The sequence below is a fragment of the Triticum dicoccoides genome, chromosome 4A, assembly GCF_002162155.2.
Source record: "Triticum dicoccoides isolate Atlit2015 ecotype Zavitan chromosome 4A, WEW_v2.0, whole genome shotgun sequence".
Classification (NCBI taxonomy): Eukaryota; Viridiplantae; Streptophyta; class Magnoliopsida; order Poales; family Poaceae; genus Triticum; species Triticum dicoccoides.
The window spans coordinates 750,449,935-750,468,270 of record NC_041386.1 but is presented as its reverse complement, the minus strand read 5'-3'; the positions used below and the strand labels follow the sequence as shown (position 1 = coordinate 750,468,270).

The window sequence follows — 18,336 nt, the reverse complement described above, 5'->3', positions numbered from 1 at the left end:
TGAACTTCTAGCCCGAGAATTTTTTTTTTTTGAAGGAGCCTCACCCCGGCCTCTGCATCCGAGAGATCATTAAATCGTGTTTTGTTTCGTAACTATGGTGGAATCCGGCCAGGAGGTTGTTTTGGTCCAAGTATGCAGAACAGTAGCGTCTTTATTTGGTCGCACCTGATCTACCATTGTCCTGTTTTTCAGGACTTAAGAAAATATATATGTATGTATCGTTGTCACTCTGCCTCAGTAATTAGCGATTATACGTTAGTACAAGCAGTTTTAACATGGCTTCTCTTACGGTCTTACCTCACCTTTTCATATAACGGGTAAGGTAAGAATATATAATAGATTTGAGCCATTAATTTCATTAAACAGTGGGTCTAAGTAACATGGCCTTTTTATCTCTCATATGAAAAAAAGAGGTAAGAGGGACCACGTTAAAAGTAGCCACGTACATAATGGGTTGCTCTTGTTTTCCAGGTTAATTACACACTTACTCCAAATGGAACGCAAAGCTAATAATGCGCGAGTTGACCTAGAGCAGATGTTAGTCGATGAAACAGCGGAGCCCATGGCCCTGCCATTATCACTTTTGGAATACATCACAGATGATTTCTCTGGTGATCGGGAGATTGGAAGAGGTGGGTTTGCTGTGGTTTATAAGGTATACATTCCAATCCTAATCACCATTTATTCAAAACCTCCAACCGGTGCTATGCTAACACATGCTACGGAAGCAGGGAACCATTGGTGCTTGGGCGGTCGCCGTGAAGAGGCTGTCCAACGCTTTTATGGATGACAAAGAATTTCATCGAGAGGTTCAATGCCTGATGCGGGTAAAGCACAAAAATGTAGTTAGATTTCTGGGATATTGTGCCGACAGACAAGGAAGTATGGAAGCATACAATGGCAAACTTGTCATGGCAGATGTCCACCAACGGTTGCTTTGCTTCGAGTATATACCTAAAGGGAGTCTTGATAAGTATATCATCGGTAAGACCATGTGGCCTCTAACTTTCCTCTCTACCTAATCCACATACTAGAAATTTTCTAATGTATGATTGTATAACAACTAAAAAAATCAAGTATCTCAATTTATAAACCCGTTTTCTCCTATCCCCTTTTATAGATGCATATCGTGGGTGGCGAACATGCTATAAAATAATTAAAGGGATATGTGAGGGGCTGCAGTTCCTTCATGAGAATCGTATCATTCACTTGGATCTGAAACCTGCCAATATACTGCTCGATGATAGCATGGTACCGAAAATTACTGATTTTGGCCTCTCCAGATGCTTTGATGAAAATCAGAGCCGGGATATTACCAAAACTATATTAGGAACAATGTAAGCTAGCAAACTCCTCTTGTAAGCTCAGTCTTTTTTTGCACTCTACGATTTGAATCCAACTCTCCTTGTTCACTAACCGGTCAGATCTTTTCTATTTTCATTCAGGGGGTATTTGGCACCAGAATTTCGCGAAGGGGGTGTAATCACACCCAGCGCCGACTTGTATAGTCTTGGTGTTATTATCATAGAAATACTGACCGGGCAGAAGGGCTATCAAGCTACGGAGGAAGTAAGAACAATGTATACCTTTTTTTGACAATGATAAAAGAATTCCTTTTTGGCCAAGGATGTAGTTTAAAATAGTCGTTACACTTTTACTTTGCATATTGTCATTACATTTAGTTTGTTATGTTGCATACTACATTTTTGGAAGAACACCTAGTAGTGGAAAGCACAATTTGGCTACTAAAGAATCAGCACAGCAGATTGTTTTTAAGAGAGCTTTCGCTCTTAGTTTGATGCTTCATTTCTGAAAGTGCAATTTACATGCAAATAGATCTGACCTGAGTCTGCAGGGACATAGTTTACTTCTTAGAGAATTTTCTTTTGTTAGTTTGATGCTTTAATGTATATGGTCAGTATATACTATAAACATTTGACTTTTCTATGTAGATATATGTTACTGATCCATTTCATAGACCATTACTCACACCGCTGGAACTTTATAGGTACTTGAAAGTTGGAGTGATAGATTGGAGAGATCACAACGAGACACACTATGCAAGCATATCCGAGTATGTTACGAGATAGCTTTAGAGTGTGTTGACTTCAATCCAAAGAAGAGACCATGTAGTGCACAAGTTATAATGGACAGGCTTCATGAAATGGAGAGTATCGAGGTATGTTAAAATTTGAGAGTGAATGTATTTTTACGTATAATTCCGAGTCTAAAGATACCACTCGGATCCTTACATTGGAACCATTTGAGTTGTTAGGGTATGGGATTTGGTCGCACATCCCTATCTTGACGGTAGAAACTTTTTCTACATACTACCTCTGGTTCATAATGCGTAGCTTTAGAAATGTATTCAATTTGAACATATTTTTAAAAGTTTGACCATTAATAAATAATTAGCAGAAAACAACACCAAATTGATATTACTAGATCTTATATGAGAAATATTTTGAATATTATATCAGTTTTATATGAGAAGAGATAATAACAAAAAAATTGCGCATCAACATAATCTGCAATTTTGACTGTTGTACTCCCTCCATTCCTAAATATAAGTCTTTTTAGAGATTCTAATAATATACTACATATGGAGCAAAATGAGTGAATCTACACTATAAAATATGTCTATATACATCCGTATATAATTTAGAGTGAAATCTCTAAAAAGACTTGTCTTTCGGAACGGAGGGAGTACTATATTGCATAGCCCACAACGAGAAAAACATATTCCCTCTGTTCCATAATGTAGTGCCTATAAATTTTTTCAAAAGTCAAACATTACAAACTTTGATCATATTTATAGAAAAAAATAGGTACATATGGAATAACAAATGCATATCATTGGATACATCAAGATTTATATTTTCAGCGTGTACATGTTTGGTATTGCAGATGTAGACAGTTTTCTCTATACACTTGGTCAAAGTTGGCAAAGTTTGAATTCCAGAAAAATCTATAGACACTATATTGTGGAATGGAGGGAGTACTAGAGATCAAGGAATTACTGAGTGCCCCTTCCAGCTCGAAATGATTTGGTCTGCCATTAGCAGAAACCATGTGACGGGTGGTCAGCAAAGTCAGTAAACAAAAAAAAAATAACGTTTTCAGACACATGAATAAGGACCATAAATAATACTACTAGAAAAAATGAGATTTTATAGGGGTGGTTTGAAGAGAAACAATACTATGCTTCTCTAATAAAGTAATACTCCATTCGTTTCACAATAATTTTAGTATAAAATTGTAATAGAGTTGAGACACTTATTTTAAAACGGAGTGAGTACTATTTGTCAACATACTCCCTCCATAAATAAATATAAAAGTGTTTAGATCACTACTATTTATTTACGGAGGGAGTACTATATACGGTAGGAACCTTTTGGTGATTTAAAGGGTCTTAAAGCAAGTATAATAAGGTGACATAAGCGGTCTATAAGGACTAAAACATTATACTTTGTTTAGTTGGAGAAAAGAGAAGAGAAGCAGGTTATTGGTTAGACTAGCCACAAGTACACATTTCAAACTTATTATTGTACATGACGACTACGAGGTTGGCTTTAAATGACATGGTAAATCTTTAGACTAGCCACAATGAGGAGTAACTTAGACTAGTAGCATGCTTATATTACTAGTCTATATTACTACCTCTATAGCGAGAAGTAACATATGTGTGGTAACATGCAACATATTAGGCTATAGACTAATCTTGTCTTGATATGTGTAATGTTACTCATATTAATAGGAACTAGCTATGTTAACATATGCTTCTTTCTCTTCATGTGTTGCTTGTCACATCATCTATTTTATCTAGATATGTGTGATGTTACTACATATGTTACTCCTATTTTAAATGTCTTATAACCGACGGTCGACTGCATTATTAACCATGCTTTTGTAGTACTATACTAGTTGACAGAAGAGGGGGTATTTAATAAGCGGACTAACGCGTTGCTGCGCACCTGTCTATGGGCAGGCGGCGGAAGCGGGCTGCCTCTTGTACCTCAGGGACAGTGGCGATGGAATCCAAGGAGAAGAGCAACGCAATCACCACGCGGCGGGAGTGTTTGGCTTAGCACCCGCCGCGTGGAGAGACGCGCTACTGCATGTGAACCGGACGGTCGTCATGCCGCAGCCGGCAGTGGGTCCTGCGGCATATGGGCTGGAGGGGCTTAGCGACGACAAACGATACAAAGTGTACTGCCCCCCCCGAGCTCATGTACTATCTCGCCGACGCCGCAGGACCTCCTTATTCCGAGCATCACCAAGATACAGGTGGGTGGCTAGACCCGGCGGACAAGGCCGCAGTGACCGGAGCACCCAACATTCATGTACATGTTCATGGCCAGCGAGTCGTTGGAAGTGCCCCGGACCAACTCGGCCAAGTTGGCGCCGTCCAAAAAATTAAAAAACTTGGCTCTATTCTCCTTTCATACTGGGCAAACCATCCCATCCTCTATAGCACTAAGCTCCCTAGTTTTAAAGAGCCTATGTTTAATTGAGGTCTCTAATTAGAATTGGGCACCCGATTTTGACCGGGTCAACAATTTCTCAAATCTCTTTCATTTAATTCTTTATACTATACACTATGCTTCCGAATTTTTAAGGTCTCACAATTAATAGAGGTCCTTAATTTAGAATTGGGTCATCCGATTTTGATCGGGTCAACAATTTATCAAGCTCTCTCATTCAATTCTTTGATTCACTATGTTTCCTAATTTTGAAGCTCTTTCATTGAATTGAGGTATTCAATTTTGGATTCGGTTACGATTTTAACTGGGCCAATGAAATTTCAAATCAATCAAGAGCAATATGTCCATAAAACATAGCACTCCCACACACACCCTTCCACCGCCTAGAAAAAAGAAACACCACTATGTGATATTGTACCACCAATATAGTATGTGCAATCACCGACATTGAAATTCCCCCACATAAATATAGGTTAATTAACGGATAACATAGAATCACACCAAGAAAGGTCCACCAAATCAACATAGTATAAATAAAAATAAAACACACTCTATCATCTCCCCCACCCGCCAAACTTAATATTTCATCTGTTCCAAAATATAAAGCGTATTAGTTTTTAGAAAGTCAAATTTCTTTTATCTTTGAACAAGTTCAAAGCAAATATATCCACATCCACAATATTAAACAAAAAAGTATAGTAATTTATTTCATGATGAATCTAAACATACTGACTTGACATTATGGATTTTGATATATTTTTCTACAAATTTGATCAAATGTAAAAGATTTTCCTTTTCAAAAGAGTAATACACCCTATATTTTGAAACAAGGTGATTACTTTTTTAAGAAACCCAACAACTCAGATACCGCAACAAAGCGCGCCCAACCCTTCTAGTAAAGGCAAAATCTAAGCTATGAAGCCTCAGCGCGTCCTCCCTGTGCAGCCGCATTTGCATGTGGCGGGCTCGCGCCGCTATACTTCCGCGTGTGTCATGCAATGCATGTGCCTTATTGATTCGTTTGAGATATGTTTTTATTGAGTTTTTGAGAATTCATGTAATTGTGCTCGTGTTTAACTTTGTAGTGAGCGAGAGAATAGTTTTGTGCAATGGTAGTTTCTAGATAGAGTCTTTATATATATTGTGATAGCGTGAGTTGGTCTCAGTGGTGCGGCTAAAGAGTGGAGGGCAATTCCTCACTCCGGTCTTCCGTGGGCTTGTTGTAACTGTAGATTGTAAGATACAATGGCTGGAAGCGTTCCTACTCTTCCGGGGGAGAGCCGCAGTTGTTTATTTATTGAGGCAGAATACCTTGCCGCGTGGTACAAGAGAAGGATTAGAATCCTGTTGGTTTACTAGAAGGAATAGAGATAGATGCGGGAGAGAGATAGTTGAGATTACATAGAGTATGTTAGTCAAATCTAACACCCTCCCTTAGTCTAATCTATCTTATATTAAGATTTCTCTTGAACTCTTCAAAGGGTTTAACCCACAAGGCTTTAGTGAACCCATCTGCTACTTGATCCTTGGATGGAATGAACCTTATGTCCAACTTCTTCTCGGCCACCCTTTCTCGTAAAAAATGAATATCAATTTCAATATGTTTAGTTCTGCCATGAAATACTAGATTAGCAGAAAGATAGGTGGCTCCCAAATTGTCACACCACAAACATGAAACACGACGTTGCTTAATTCCCAACTCATTAAGCAATGATCCCATCCAAATGATCTCAGCAGTGGCATTTGCTAGTGATTTCTACTCAGCCTCTATACTTGACCTTGACACTATAGCTTGCTTTCTAACACTCCAAGAAATAAGGTTTGAACAAAGGAATACTGCAAATCCTCCAGTTGACTTTCTATCATCACTACATTATGCCCAGTCAGCATCAGAGAAAAGCACTAACAAGAGAAGAATTAGAACGTCTGAACTGAAGTCCCAAACTCACAATGTACTTAATATATCGTACAATCCTCTTGACAGTTGCCCCATGAGTGGAGGTAGGAGCATGCAGGTATTGACAAACCTTGTTTACAGGAAATGATATGTTTGGCCGTGTCAAAGTCAAATATTGTAGAGCTCCAACAGTACTTCTATATTTTGTGCTCTCCTCTTCTTTAAGTGGTTCTCCTTCATGCGCCGAAAGTTGTTCTGAAGAACACAATGGCGTGGGTGAAGGCTTGCAGTCTTTCATTCCCATACGAGTTAGAAGTTCAGCAGCATATTTTTCCTGACTTGACACTATGCCATCTTGAATCTTCTTAACTTCAATACCTAGAAAGAAGTGTAAATCACCAAGATCCTTCAAGGCAAATTCAGAACTTAAATCATGCAAGAGAGCATTAGTGGCATCTTGTGAGGAACTTGCAACTATGATGTCATCAACATAAATGAGCACAAACATGACAATATTTGCTTTGTTATAGATGAAGAGAGATGTGTCAGCCTTGGAGGTAACTAAACCAAGATGCTTCAATTGTGAGCTCAGCCTTTAGAACCATGCTCTAGGGGACCATTTCAGACCATAAAGAGCTTTGTAAAGTTTGCAAACAAATATAGTGAGGTGCTTGTTTGTTTTCGTACCCTGGTGGTTGCCTCATATAGACCTCCTCTTCTAGAACACCATGTAAAAATGCGTTCTGAACATCTAGCTGTCTAAGACTCCATCCCCTGAAACAACAATGGCTATCACAAGTCTTATGGTAGCAACTTTCACAACAGGACTAAAGGTGTCCTCATAATCAATACCTTAACGTTGCTTAAATCCTTTTGCAACTAGATGTGCCTTGTACCTATCAATGGTGCCATCTGATTTTCTCTTGATCATATAAACCCATTTGCAATCAATGATATTTTTACCTCTTTGATTTGGCACCAAGTGCCATGTGTTTATTCTTTATGAGTGCACCATATTCTTCATCCATAGCCTTTTTCCACTTAGGATCTCCAAGTGCATCGCTCAATTTTGCTGGTTCACCTGAAATACACAACATGCCATATGGTATAGTGCCATCCGTCCTTACTTTTGGATTCCTAATACCTTTTTGTAGATGGGTCATACCCTTGGAACAGTGGCAGGTTAGTGTTGTGATTGCACAGGAGACTCCACAATTTGACTGTTCGCAGATGATCCAGAAGATCCTCCCAAATGTGCAGACTCGGTAGACACAGACGATCTTGTGGTCATCGGTGTGGCTGATCCAGAGCTGAAGCTATCCTGGGCCACAATATTCCTGTCCTCAAAAGATCATGCTGCTGCTGTCGGCTGCATGCACACATGGGCGCATGTCGCTGTCCTGGGCTGCATGCGGCTGGCCCCGCGCACTCCCGCGCCAAGACGAGGCACCCGCCTGACCATTGGCACTGTCGGGGTTGTGATCCGAGGAGGATTTGCATGAGCGATCCGAGCCTGGCAGACGCACGGGCATGGCAGGCGCCGCCAGATCTTCCTCGTGGTCTGTGTCGTGGAGGAAATATGCCCTAGAGGCAATATTAAAGTTGTTATTTTATACTTCCTTATTCATGATAAATGTTTATTATTCATGATAGAATTGTATTAACCGAAAACTTGATACATGTGTGGATACATAGACAAAACACTATGTCCCTAGCATGCCTCTACTTGACTAGCTCGTTAATCAAAGATGGTTAAGTTTCCTAACCATAGACATGTGTTGTCATTTGATGAATGGGATCACATCATTAGGAGAATGATGTGATGGGCAAGACCAATTCGTTAGCTTAGCATTATGATCGTTCAGTTTTATTGCTATTGCTTTCTTCAAGTCAAATACATATTCCTCTGACTATGGGTTGGCATAGATCGAGATTAGATTTGTCACTCCGAGTATCGGAGAGGTAATGCACATCATAAGAAGCCTTACAGGCAAAGTGACTAATGAGTTAGTTGCAGGATGATGCATTACGGAACGAGTAAAGAGACTTGCCGGTAACGAGATTGAACTAGGTATGAAGATACCGACGATCGAATCTCGGGCAAGTAACATACCGATGACAAAGGGAATAACATATGTTATCAAACGGTTCGACCGATAAAGATCTTTGTAGAATATGTAGGAGCCAATATGAGCATGCAGATTCCGCTATTGGTTGTTGACCAGAGAGGTGTCTCGGTCATGTATACATAGTTCTCGAACCCGTAGGGTCCGCACACTTAACTTTCGATGACGATTTTGTATTATATGAGTTATGTGATTTGGTTACCGAATGTTGTTCGGAGTCCCGGATGAGATCACCGACATGAAGAGGAGTCTCGAAATGATCGAGAGGTAAAGATTGATATATTGTACAATAGTATTTGGACACCGGAAGTGTTCCGGGGGTACCGGGTACGTATTGGGTCACCGAAAAGGGGTTTCGGGCACCCCAGCAAAGATATGGGCCTAATGGCCAAGAGGGGAAACGCAGCAGCCAGCATGGGCTGTTGAGCCCCTCATATAGGCCGAAGCTGGAGGGGAAGGAAAGAGGGGAAAAGAGAAAGGAAGGGGAGGGATCTGGCCTTCCACTTCCTTCCATCCTCCCTCATCCTTTCCTTCCCCCTCCGGTAATTATGGTAAGCGGGGGAGGGGGGGCGAATAGGACTAGGGCCCCAAGTAGGATTCCTCTTACTTGGGCGCCCCCTTGGCTGCTCCCTCTCCCTCCCACCTATATATATGATTCCTAACACACACCAAACATTGATTCCTAGACGTGTGTGGTGCCCCCCTCCATAGTTTACGCCTCCGGTCATATTCACATAGTGCTTAGGCGAAGCCCTGCGCGAATAACTTCACCATCACCATCACCACGCCGTCGTGCTGACGGAACTCTTCTACTTCCTCGACACTCTGCTGAATCAAGAGTTCAAGGGACGTCATCGAGCTGAACGTGTGCAAAACTCGGAGGTGTCGTACGCTCGGTACTTGATCGGTCGGATGAGAAGAAGTTCAACTACATCAACTGTGTTGGAAAACGCTTCCGCTTTCGGTCTACGAGGGTACGTAGACACACTCTCCCTCTCTCGTTGCTATTCATCTCCTAGATAGATCTCGCGTGAGCATAGGATTTTTTTTGAAATTGCATGCTACATTCCCCAACACGCCGGCCCCTTCTTCTCCGTTCACATGAAATAATGGCACATTTTGAGCTGGATTTTCATGAATTTGATCATTTTGAGCCAGATTTTCTTCAGGTACCTGCACAGGCATAGCAGTAGAAGTAGAGACAGGGATATTTTTGTCAGATTGGTTAGCACAATTGTTATCACCCCCTTGATCAAAATTCGGAAGAAGCAATGTTTCTTTACGAAGGAGAGCTCCGACATTTGTATGAAGAGACTACAACAACAACAACAACAACAACAACAAAGCCTTTAGTCCCAAACAAGTTGGGGTAGGCTAGAGGTGAAACCCATAAGATCTCGCAACCAACTCATGGCTCTGGCACATGGATAGCAAGCTTCCACGCACCCCTGTCCATAGCTAGCTCTTTGTCGATACTCCAATCCTTCAGGTCTCTCTTAACGGACTCCTCCCATGTCAAAATCAGTCGACCCCGCCCTCTCTTGACATTCTCCGCACGCTTTAGCCGTCCGCTATGCACTGGAGCTTCTGGAGGCCTGCGCTGAATATGCCCAAACCATCTCAAACGATGTTGGACAAGCTTCTCCTCAATTGGTGCTACCCCAACTCTATCTCGTATATCATCATTCCGGACTCGATCCTTCCTCGTGTGGCCACACATCCATCTCAACATACGCATCTCCGCCACACCTAACTGTTGAACATGTCGCCTTTTAGTCGGCCAACACTCCGCGCCATACAACATTGCGGGTCGAACCGCCGTCCTGTAGAACTTGCCTTTTAGCTTTTGTGGCACTCTCTTGTCACAGAGAATGCCAGAAGCTTGGCGCCACTTCATTCATCCGGTTTTGATTCGATGGTTCACATCTTCATCAATACCCCCATCCTCCTGCAACATTGACCCCAAATACCGAAAGGTGTCCTTCCGAGGTACCACCTGGCCATCAAGGCTAACCTCCTCCTCCTCACAGCTAGTAGTACTGAAACCGCACATCATGTACTCGGTTTTAGTTCTACTAAGCCTAAACCCTTTCGATTCCAAGGTTTGTCTCCATAACTCTAACTTCCTATTTACCCCCGTCCGACTATCGTCAACTAGCACCACATCATCCGCAAAGAGCATACACCATGGGATATCTCCTTGTATACCCCTTGTGACCTCATCCATCACCAATGCAAAAAGATAAGGGCTCAAAGCTGACCCCTGATGCAGTCCTATCTTAATCGGGAAGTCATCGGTGTCGACATCACTTGTTCGAACACTTGTCACAACATTATTGTACATGTCCTTGATGAGGGTAATGTACTTTGCTGGGACTTTGTGTTTCTCCAAGGCCCACCACATGACATTCCGCGGTATCTTATCATAGGCCTTCTCCAAGTCAATGAACACCATATGCAAGTCCTTCTTATGCTCCCTATATCTCTCCATAAGTTATGGAGATGAAACCCAAAAGATTTGTATGAAGAGACTCAAACGGAAAAATTGATTCATCAAAGATGACATCTCTAGAGATGTAGACCCTACCAGTGGAGACATCAAGGCATTTAACCCATTTGTGCATAGGACTGTATCCTAAAAAGACTCATTTTTTCAACAAAATGCAAGTTTGCGTGTATTATAGGGTCTAAGATTTGACCAACAAGCATAACCAAAAATACGAAGAGATGTGTAATCCGGAGTGACACCAAAGGGACGTGTTATAGGATTCTCAAATTTGATGACTTTGCTAGGACGAACATTGATAAGATAGGCGGCAGTAAGGAAAGCTTAATCCCGTAATTTAAGAGGCATAGACGCATGAGCTAACAATGTGAGTCCTACTTCAACAACATGATGGTATTTTCGTTCAGCAAAGCTGTTTTGTTGGTGAGCATGTGGACACGAGACATGATGTGAAATTCCAATTTTTTGAAAAAAGGAATTGAGTTTCTCATACTCACCACCCCAATCAGTTTGCATAGCAAGGATTTGGGAGTTTAGTTGGCGTTCAACAAGATTTTAGAAATTACTAAAGACTTGGAATACATCAAATCTTTTCTTTAGCAAATAAATCCAAGTAAACTTACTATAATCATCAATAAAGCTTACATAGTATGAGAATCTACCAACTGATGTAGGGGCTGGTCCCCACACATCTGAAAAAATAAGTTGCAAAGGAGCAGTGGATACACTTGTAGAGATAGCATATGGCAATTGATGACTCTTAGCTTGTTGACACGCATCACAAACTGACTCAACACTAGACTCGTAAGGAAGTTTATTTCTACTAAGAACATGTTGAACGATAGTTGAAAAAGGATGACCCAAGCGACGATGCCACTTGTCCGATGATGGTTTGGTGACACTCCATGCTTGTTTATTTGATGATGAAGAAATCGATGATATGAGTGGATAGAGGCCTCCCTCGCATTTTCCTCTAAGAATTACTCTCCTCGTTGCCAAATCCTTAACCACAAAAGAATAAGTATAGAATATTATGAGAACTTTATTGTCAAGAGTAAAATGATGAACTGAAACAAGATTCTTTGATGCATGAGGAACATGTAAGACATTATTTAGATGCAGATTTTTCTCAGGGGTTTTAACAATTGAGTTACCAATGTGAGTGATATCCATACCCTTTTCACTTGCCGTGTGCACTTGGTCACCTCTGTGGTATCTTTCTCACATGGTCAACTTGTCGAGTTCCCTCGTGATGTGCTCGATGGCGCCTGAGTCTGCATACCAGTTTGTGTCAATCCCATAGGAGTTGGTGATGAGATTTGCCGCCTTGTTTTTCTTCCTGGTCCTCATCATATTGATGCCAACAAGCTCTTGCACTGCCAACATGGAATTTGTAGCAGATTTGACATTCGGGATAGTCCCCTTCTTGTTCCTGTTGCTGTTGTGGTTGCGGACATGGGCGTTGTAGATAGCCACCGCAGCCGCAGCCGCGAGTAGGAGAGGGAGTTGCGCGATTGCCGCGGCCACGCCCCCTATTCCCTCGCCCGCGACCGCCTCTGGGACGAGACTGACCATGCCCCCTGTAGACGGCGTTAGCAGATGAGCCGAAGCCGGATGGCCCATCGCCCAGCATCTCCATCCTTTGATCAAAAGCACATATATATGCGAAGAGATCATCAACGGTGATGGAGTTCTTGATGGCACCAACTGCTGCAACGATAGGATCATAGTCCCAATCGAGCCCGGCAAGGATGTAGTCGACCATCTCTGGATTGCTCACCGGACGGCCAGCCGCAGCGAGTTCATCGCCGAGGCTCTTCATCTTAGCCATGAAGGTGTTGCTCGACATGTTGCCCTTCTTTGCGTTGGCGATGGCGATCCTCAGATTGGTTATTCGAGACTATGACTGCGAGGCGAACAGAGTCATAAGAGCAGTCCAAAGGTCGAAGGTGTTCTCCTTACCGATGACCTGTGCAAGAATTTCTTGCGATAGCGAGTTCAGCAGGTAGCTCAGAACCTGCTGATCCTTTGCTAGCCACAGACCATACAAGGGATTGGGCCCTATTGTCGTGGTCTTGTCTGCTTGCGCGATCTCCACCGTCTTTGGTGGTGCGGCGTCGCTGCCATCCAAGAGACTGGTCACCTACGCACCTCGCAGGGCCGGCATCACTTGGGCCTTCCAAAGGAGGTAGTTCCCCCGTGTTAGCTTCTCGGTTGGAGGTGCTCCCAGGTTGAGGGAAGCAACGCCCGAGGTGGAGGCCATGGCAATAGATGGTTTTTTTTGTGTCGCTAGATGTTGGGGAAGAACCTTGCTCTGTATACCATGTAAGATACAATGGCTGGAAGTGTTCCTACTCTCCTAGGGGAGAGCCGCTGCTGTTTATTTATTAAGGCAGAATACCTTGCCGTGTGGTACAAGAGAAGGATTAGGAATCCTGTTGGTTTACAAGAAGGAATAGAGATAGATGAGGGAGAGATATAGAGTTCTAGGTGAAAGTTCAACTTAACAGTCTCCATTGCAGTACCCGTATATAAAACAGTGTTTTGGAACCAAAGCCAAAATTTGTGTGCCTCTAGGATCTTGCGGGGGATTGCTGACATTTAGTCTACTAGCGGGTAGTGCGCGGCGGCACGCCGCGCTACATGGATTGATAAGCTACTTGTTTTTTGTATAATGCTTGGTAAGTCGTCCCAAGACTTAATTTGCTGCTAAGTCATTCATTAGATCTAGTTACACTACACCATGGACGACTCTAGTAGAGGCAACTGCAACCAGTATAAGAGTCTTCTTAGGGAAACAGTTGTTACATCAATGTAAGAGTTTGTATCAGGTTGATATGCTAGAAAGTACGTCTGTCCAACAAGTCATTGAAGATATAATCAGAAACTATACTAAAACTAATGTCCCAACTTAATTATAAAAACTCATGTGTCTGTATTGTGAATTTGTGATGTAAACATAAAATTGTAGAAGTTTTCATGGAGGGTTGTTTGTGCTTCTACTGAAACAGGTGCATTAAACAGAGGTGACTCTCCCGTAAGAATTGCAGAAATCACTGTGTACATCGCTAACAGGTGACACACATTGCTAATAAGTGCAGCTATACATCAAAGGATAACTCCGTGCATGATGGGAGCAGAAGTTAACAATAGCTTCATACACTGAAGCTTATTATCCCATATATATCAGTACATGGCAATGTTGTACTGACGACAAAAATATCAATGTAACTAGAATTCCGACACTTGCCTTCCTTTACCAGTACAAAGAGAGAACATTAAGATGTTCTCAAATGAAAATAAGATAATTAAATTGAGTAAAATGGTCTGCCAACCAAACTTAAACTGCATGTATGACCAAAGAAAGACCGCATGTACTTGTGATGAATCAATTATTTCTCTGTATGCTATGTTTATTTGTCTCTCCTACGGGCAGCCCATGGTCACCCACAAGCAGTGTTTCCAAACCCTGTCGCGAAGCCACTTGGACCTACATTTGATTTTCCCAGTATAAAGAAGTTGCTCATAAAAGTTGATCATGCCACAGTGGCTGAGTTTACTACTTTGACAACCTTGGTCAACAAACTTAAACGAAAAATGGTACATTTCCTTTTAAAAGGACAATGATACAATAAATACATAAATCTGATCCACTGAGATGTTTGAACAGATTTGAAAAGCCCCGCGAAATCTAATCTACTGACCACCCAGGTTACAACCTAAAGCCATAATTCTACATACCTGAAACCAAAAATGTTATAGTCCAGATCCGAGTAAGATTATTATCCCTATCAATCCTATAGGACAAGTAATAGAATCTTGCAGGTGCACAAAATAAATAATCATACTATAATGTTTGTTTATAAGAACCGCCTATGCATAAGTGTCCTTATTCATTTAGTTGGACTATTGTTCCCAATTCAGAGATAAAACATCAACTCTTGGATGATCACCAAGGGTAAGCAAACCTTACTGTCATATCTTATGTTGTATTCATGGCATTGTTGTTTAGTGCTGGGAAAATTCACACACGTATCAAAAAGAAAAACAAAGTAATATCTTGATTTGGTCATCAGAAAGGGTGGCTATAGAATAAGTGGGCACACTATCATGGAATGCCATAACGTAAAATATTAAAATGGCTAAAAAAGGCATCATTTGATGAAGCAAACTTGAAGCAGTAGATTAACCAAAAATAAGCTTAACCCTTCCGAGACTAATCATTTTATCTAGTGTATAGTTTCTTTGTTTCAGATAGAACCAAGTTACATGTGTTCTATGATCTTCCCTTGCAGAAAATGCACATGCCCACTATAATCTTGTGATGAGCCCAAGAATCATATATATATTAGTCGTCGGGAAGATTATTGTCGGCCAGAAAGAATAGCAGGTAAATTATGTTTTTCGCAATCTGAATGTTGCCTATCTAGATCCACTGAGATCCATGGGTGATGTGCGTGAAAGAGTGCAACTCTACTTTTATAGGAGGATCTTTCTAGGTGTAATCAGCAACCTTTTAAGAACAACATCTGATGAAGAACACAATTGACAAAATAAATCAAAGATTTCATATATCTAAAGTGAACATAACTATAAATAGAGGGAACATTTTTCAGTTTGTCTTCCAACACCGAGAGAAAAGACTTCATACATTAATGCAAACAAAATGAACCGAATGGCCATAATGCAACAGTTTGGTATACCCTACGATTTCAAGTTTCCGATGGGAAATCTTATATATATTAGGATAGTACCTTAGCAGTTGGCACTCAACTCAGAGCAGTCCATGAAGCTTGCAGGCAACTTGAGATCAGTAATTCCTCCACCACCGGCAAAAGAAATAGATAGTTCCATTCAGCATTACTCAATAATACACAACTTGTTCAACCAATGTAAGAGAACCATCTCAACAATAAGACTGTAGTAGTACACAATGAATGCCGCAATTGGTGTTTAATCATGCATAGATCAATGATAAATTCTGCTGGAGTTGAAAAAAGCTAGCTACCCACTTCTCCCCCTTTCTAGTGTGAGGTAGCCGAAGGAAAAGCAAGTATGAAAAAAGCTAGCTACCCACTTCTCCCCAATTTCTACTGTGAGGTAGCCGAAGGAAAAACAAGTATGAAAATATAGAACAAACAATAGAGTGTTAGCCACTCCTTTTTGTTGGTTGCAAGGAATCAAACAGAACATAGAATTCTATGTCACTCAAAAAGTTGGAAAATAGTTACGGTTGTTGAAAAGATGAGCGGGAAACAACTGCTCTTTTTTAGTGTGTATACTGGGACCTGGATACTATGTCGACATCTTGCCGTTAGGATCATTCAGTCTCTGCCATATGATAAGAGTTGAGAGAGATAATATCTCCAGAGTATAAACAAAACCAATTTATATTCGAAAATGATGCTTCAATACTGTCTGTTGAATACAGACTTTTTTCTTTGAGGCCCTTGCAAAGTATAGCTTCTTATGAGAGAGCAAGAGAGTTGCAAAGAAGATCTGCTATGTGAGATGTAGAAAGGCTCCCTCATAGGAAATAACCACTAATTATTAGGAAAATAGTTGACCTTGTCATATCAAGGATGATCATCTGTGTTGAACATGCAGTGTATCTAGTGAACAAAATTTGTACGTTTATGCATCAGTTTGTTGTTTACACATCTCTTTATTCAAAAGAGAAAGGTCCATATACTCGCACATTCTTGACTTACACATCAGTATTAGCAAAGCAAAAACACAGTGCAATGCTCTAAACAGACTGTGCCTAATTAATACTCCCTTTGAGTATACTTATGCTAGGATCAGAATTAGTTGACCTTGGTGCCTCCAAGTAAGCATGAAAAGTCTTTTCAAATTCAATGAAACATCCCAAAACAAACCCCTAACCACCCATCAGAAGAAAAAGAAATATTGATTACACAAAAGAGCATTAGCAGAAATAAATCTTTTGCTACCCTGCTTGTTTTTTCATCAAACACCTTATAGTCACATACACAAAAATCTGCACAACCGAAGATGAAAAATTATAGGGGTTAAATCAAAGAAAAGCAGTGGATGCCAGAAGAGCAACTATTCAGGAAGAAGAGAAGTATGAGTACCTGCAATGCATGGACGGGCCTGGACAATGGATGGCCACCGTGGTACGTACTGGCACAGCATAAAAGAAGAACGGGGGGAGAGAGAGAGAGAGATGCTTGCTGGGGCTAGGCGTCGAGGTCGCCGGTGTTGAGCAATGCCGCAGCCTGGGAGTCACCATCGGCCCTGGGGCTGCTGCCGGTGGCCGGCGGTTGCGGAGGGGTCCCAGCCATCGAGGCGACAGCGAGGAGCCCATGAGAGGGGTTGGAGGAGAAGATGGACCTGCTTGGGCCGGCGGGAACCGCTGGACGTCGTCGCCGTCATGGACTCAGCCGCTGCCGCCGCACCATACGGGCTGGATCTGCTGATCCGGTCGCTGCGTCGACGAAGTCGTGGCTAGGGCCAGCGACGACGTTGCGGTGGGATGGAGCAGCATAGGCGGCGGCCGCGTCGTCCCGGTGCCAGAGGAAAAAGGGGGCTGCCACGCCGTCCCGGTGCCGGTGGAAAAAGGAGGCGGCCGCGTCTGGAGTGGAGGAGCTCCCTTGCGATCCGCTGGCTAGTACTGGGCATTTGGGCACATGCAGGGGCCTTTTTATTTGCGCTTACAGCGGCGGAGCGGTGCCAAACGATTTGACCGGAAAGTACGCGAGAGAGATAAATTGGAGGAGACAAAATCCCAGCAAATTCTAGAAGACAACGTGTCACCGATGGAATTGCTGGTCAACTGCATGTGAGGTGGACGTGGCGACATGCAGCGGCGCGTGGCGCGCAAGAACGGACACGTACAATCAATCAAATTAAAGAAAAAGAAACTCTCTAATACGATGCACATGTGAATAGACAAGGGCACATAGGACAACAAAATCAAACGTGCTTCAAAGACCAACCAAGCAAAAAATATAATCAATCACATTTTAGAAAACTACCATGCACACGCGTCATTCAAACAACAGCGGTAATTTTTTTCCAAAAAAAACAGAAAAAAGGAACCCTTACGGGCCTGGCAGATTCATGTACACACTCCCTATCTCGTGACCCTTGTACTTCTGGAGGGTGAGGACCTATTGGTGCTCCATCTTGGATTACCACTCCTAGGATATGAAACAACCAGGTCATCCTGCTGAATGCATCATGATTCACATTCAGGTGAGCCCCTAGAATTCCAGTCGTTTTGGTGGAGTGAGATTTACCTCATCAAATTGATCGTGTCGCCCCGCCGTGGCGACACGATGGCCGGTTCCCATCGCC

General features: G+C 42.1%; 1 protein-coding gene and 1 long non-coding RNA gene across 2 annotated transcripts; one reads left to right on the top strand and one right to left on the bottom strand.

The window, feature by feature from the left end:
• Nucleotides 1-493: 493 nt before the first annotated feature.
• Nucleotides 494-2,913, top strand: LOC119284464 (cysteine-rich receptor-like protein kinase 41). The gene is made up of 6 exons (XM_037563569.1): nt 494-655; nt 732-984; nt 1,121-1,337; nt 1,446-1,569; nt 2,009-2,179; nt 2,908-2,913. The coding sequence occupies exons 1-6, from the start codon at nt 494-496 to the stop codon at nt 2,911-2,913; spliced, it is 933 nt and encodes a 310-aa protein (XP_037419466.1).
• Nucleotides 2,914-14,307: 11,394 nt separating this feature from the next.
• On the bottom strand, nt 14,308-17,415 carry LOC119288452. Its single transcript, XR_005141192.1, has 2 exons — nt 17,112-17,415; nt 14,308-17,014 (listed from the first exon to the last, which is right to left on the bottom strand). It is a non-coding gene; the product is annotated as an uncharacterized LOC119288452 (long non-coding RNA).
• Nucleotides 17,416-18,336: the final 921 nt, after the last annotated feature.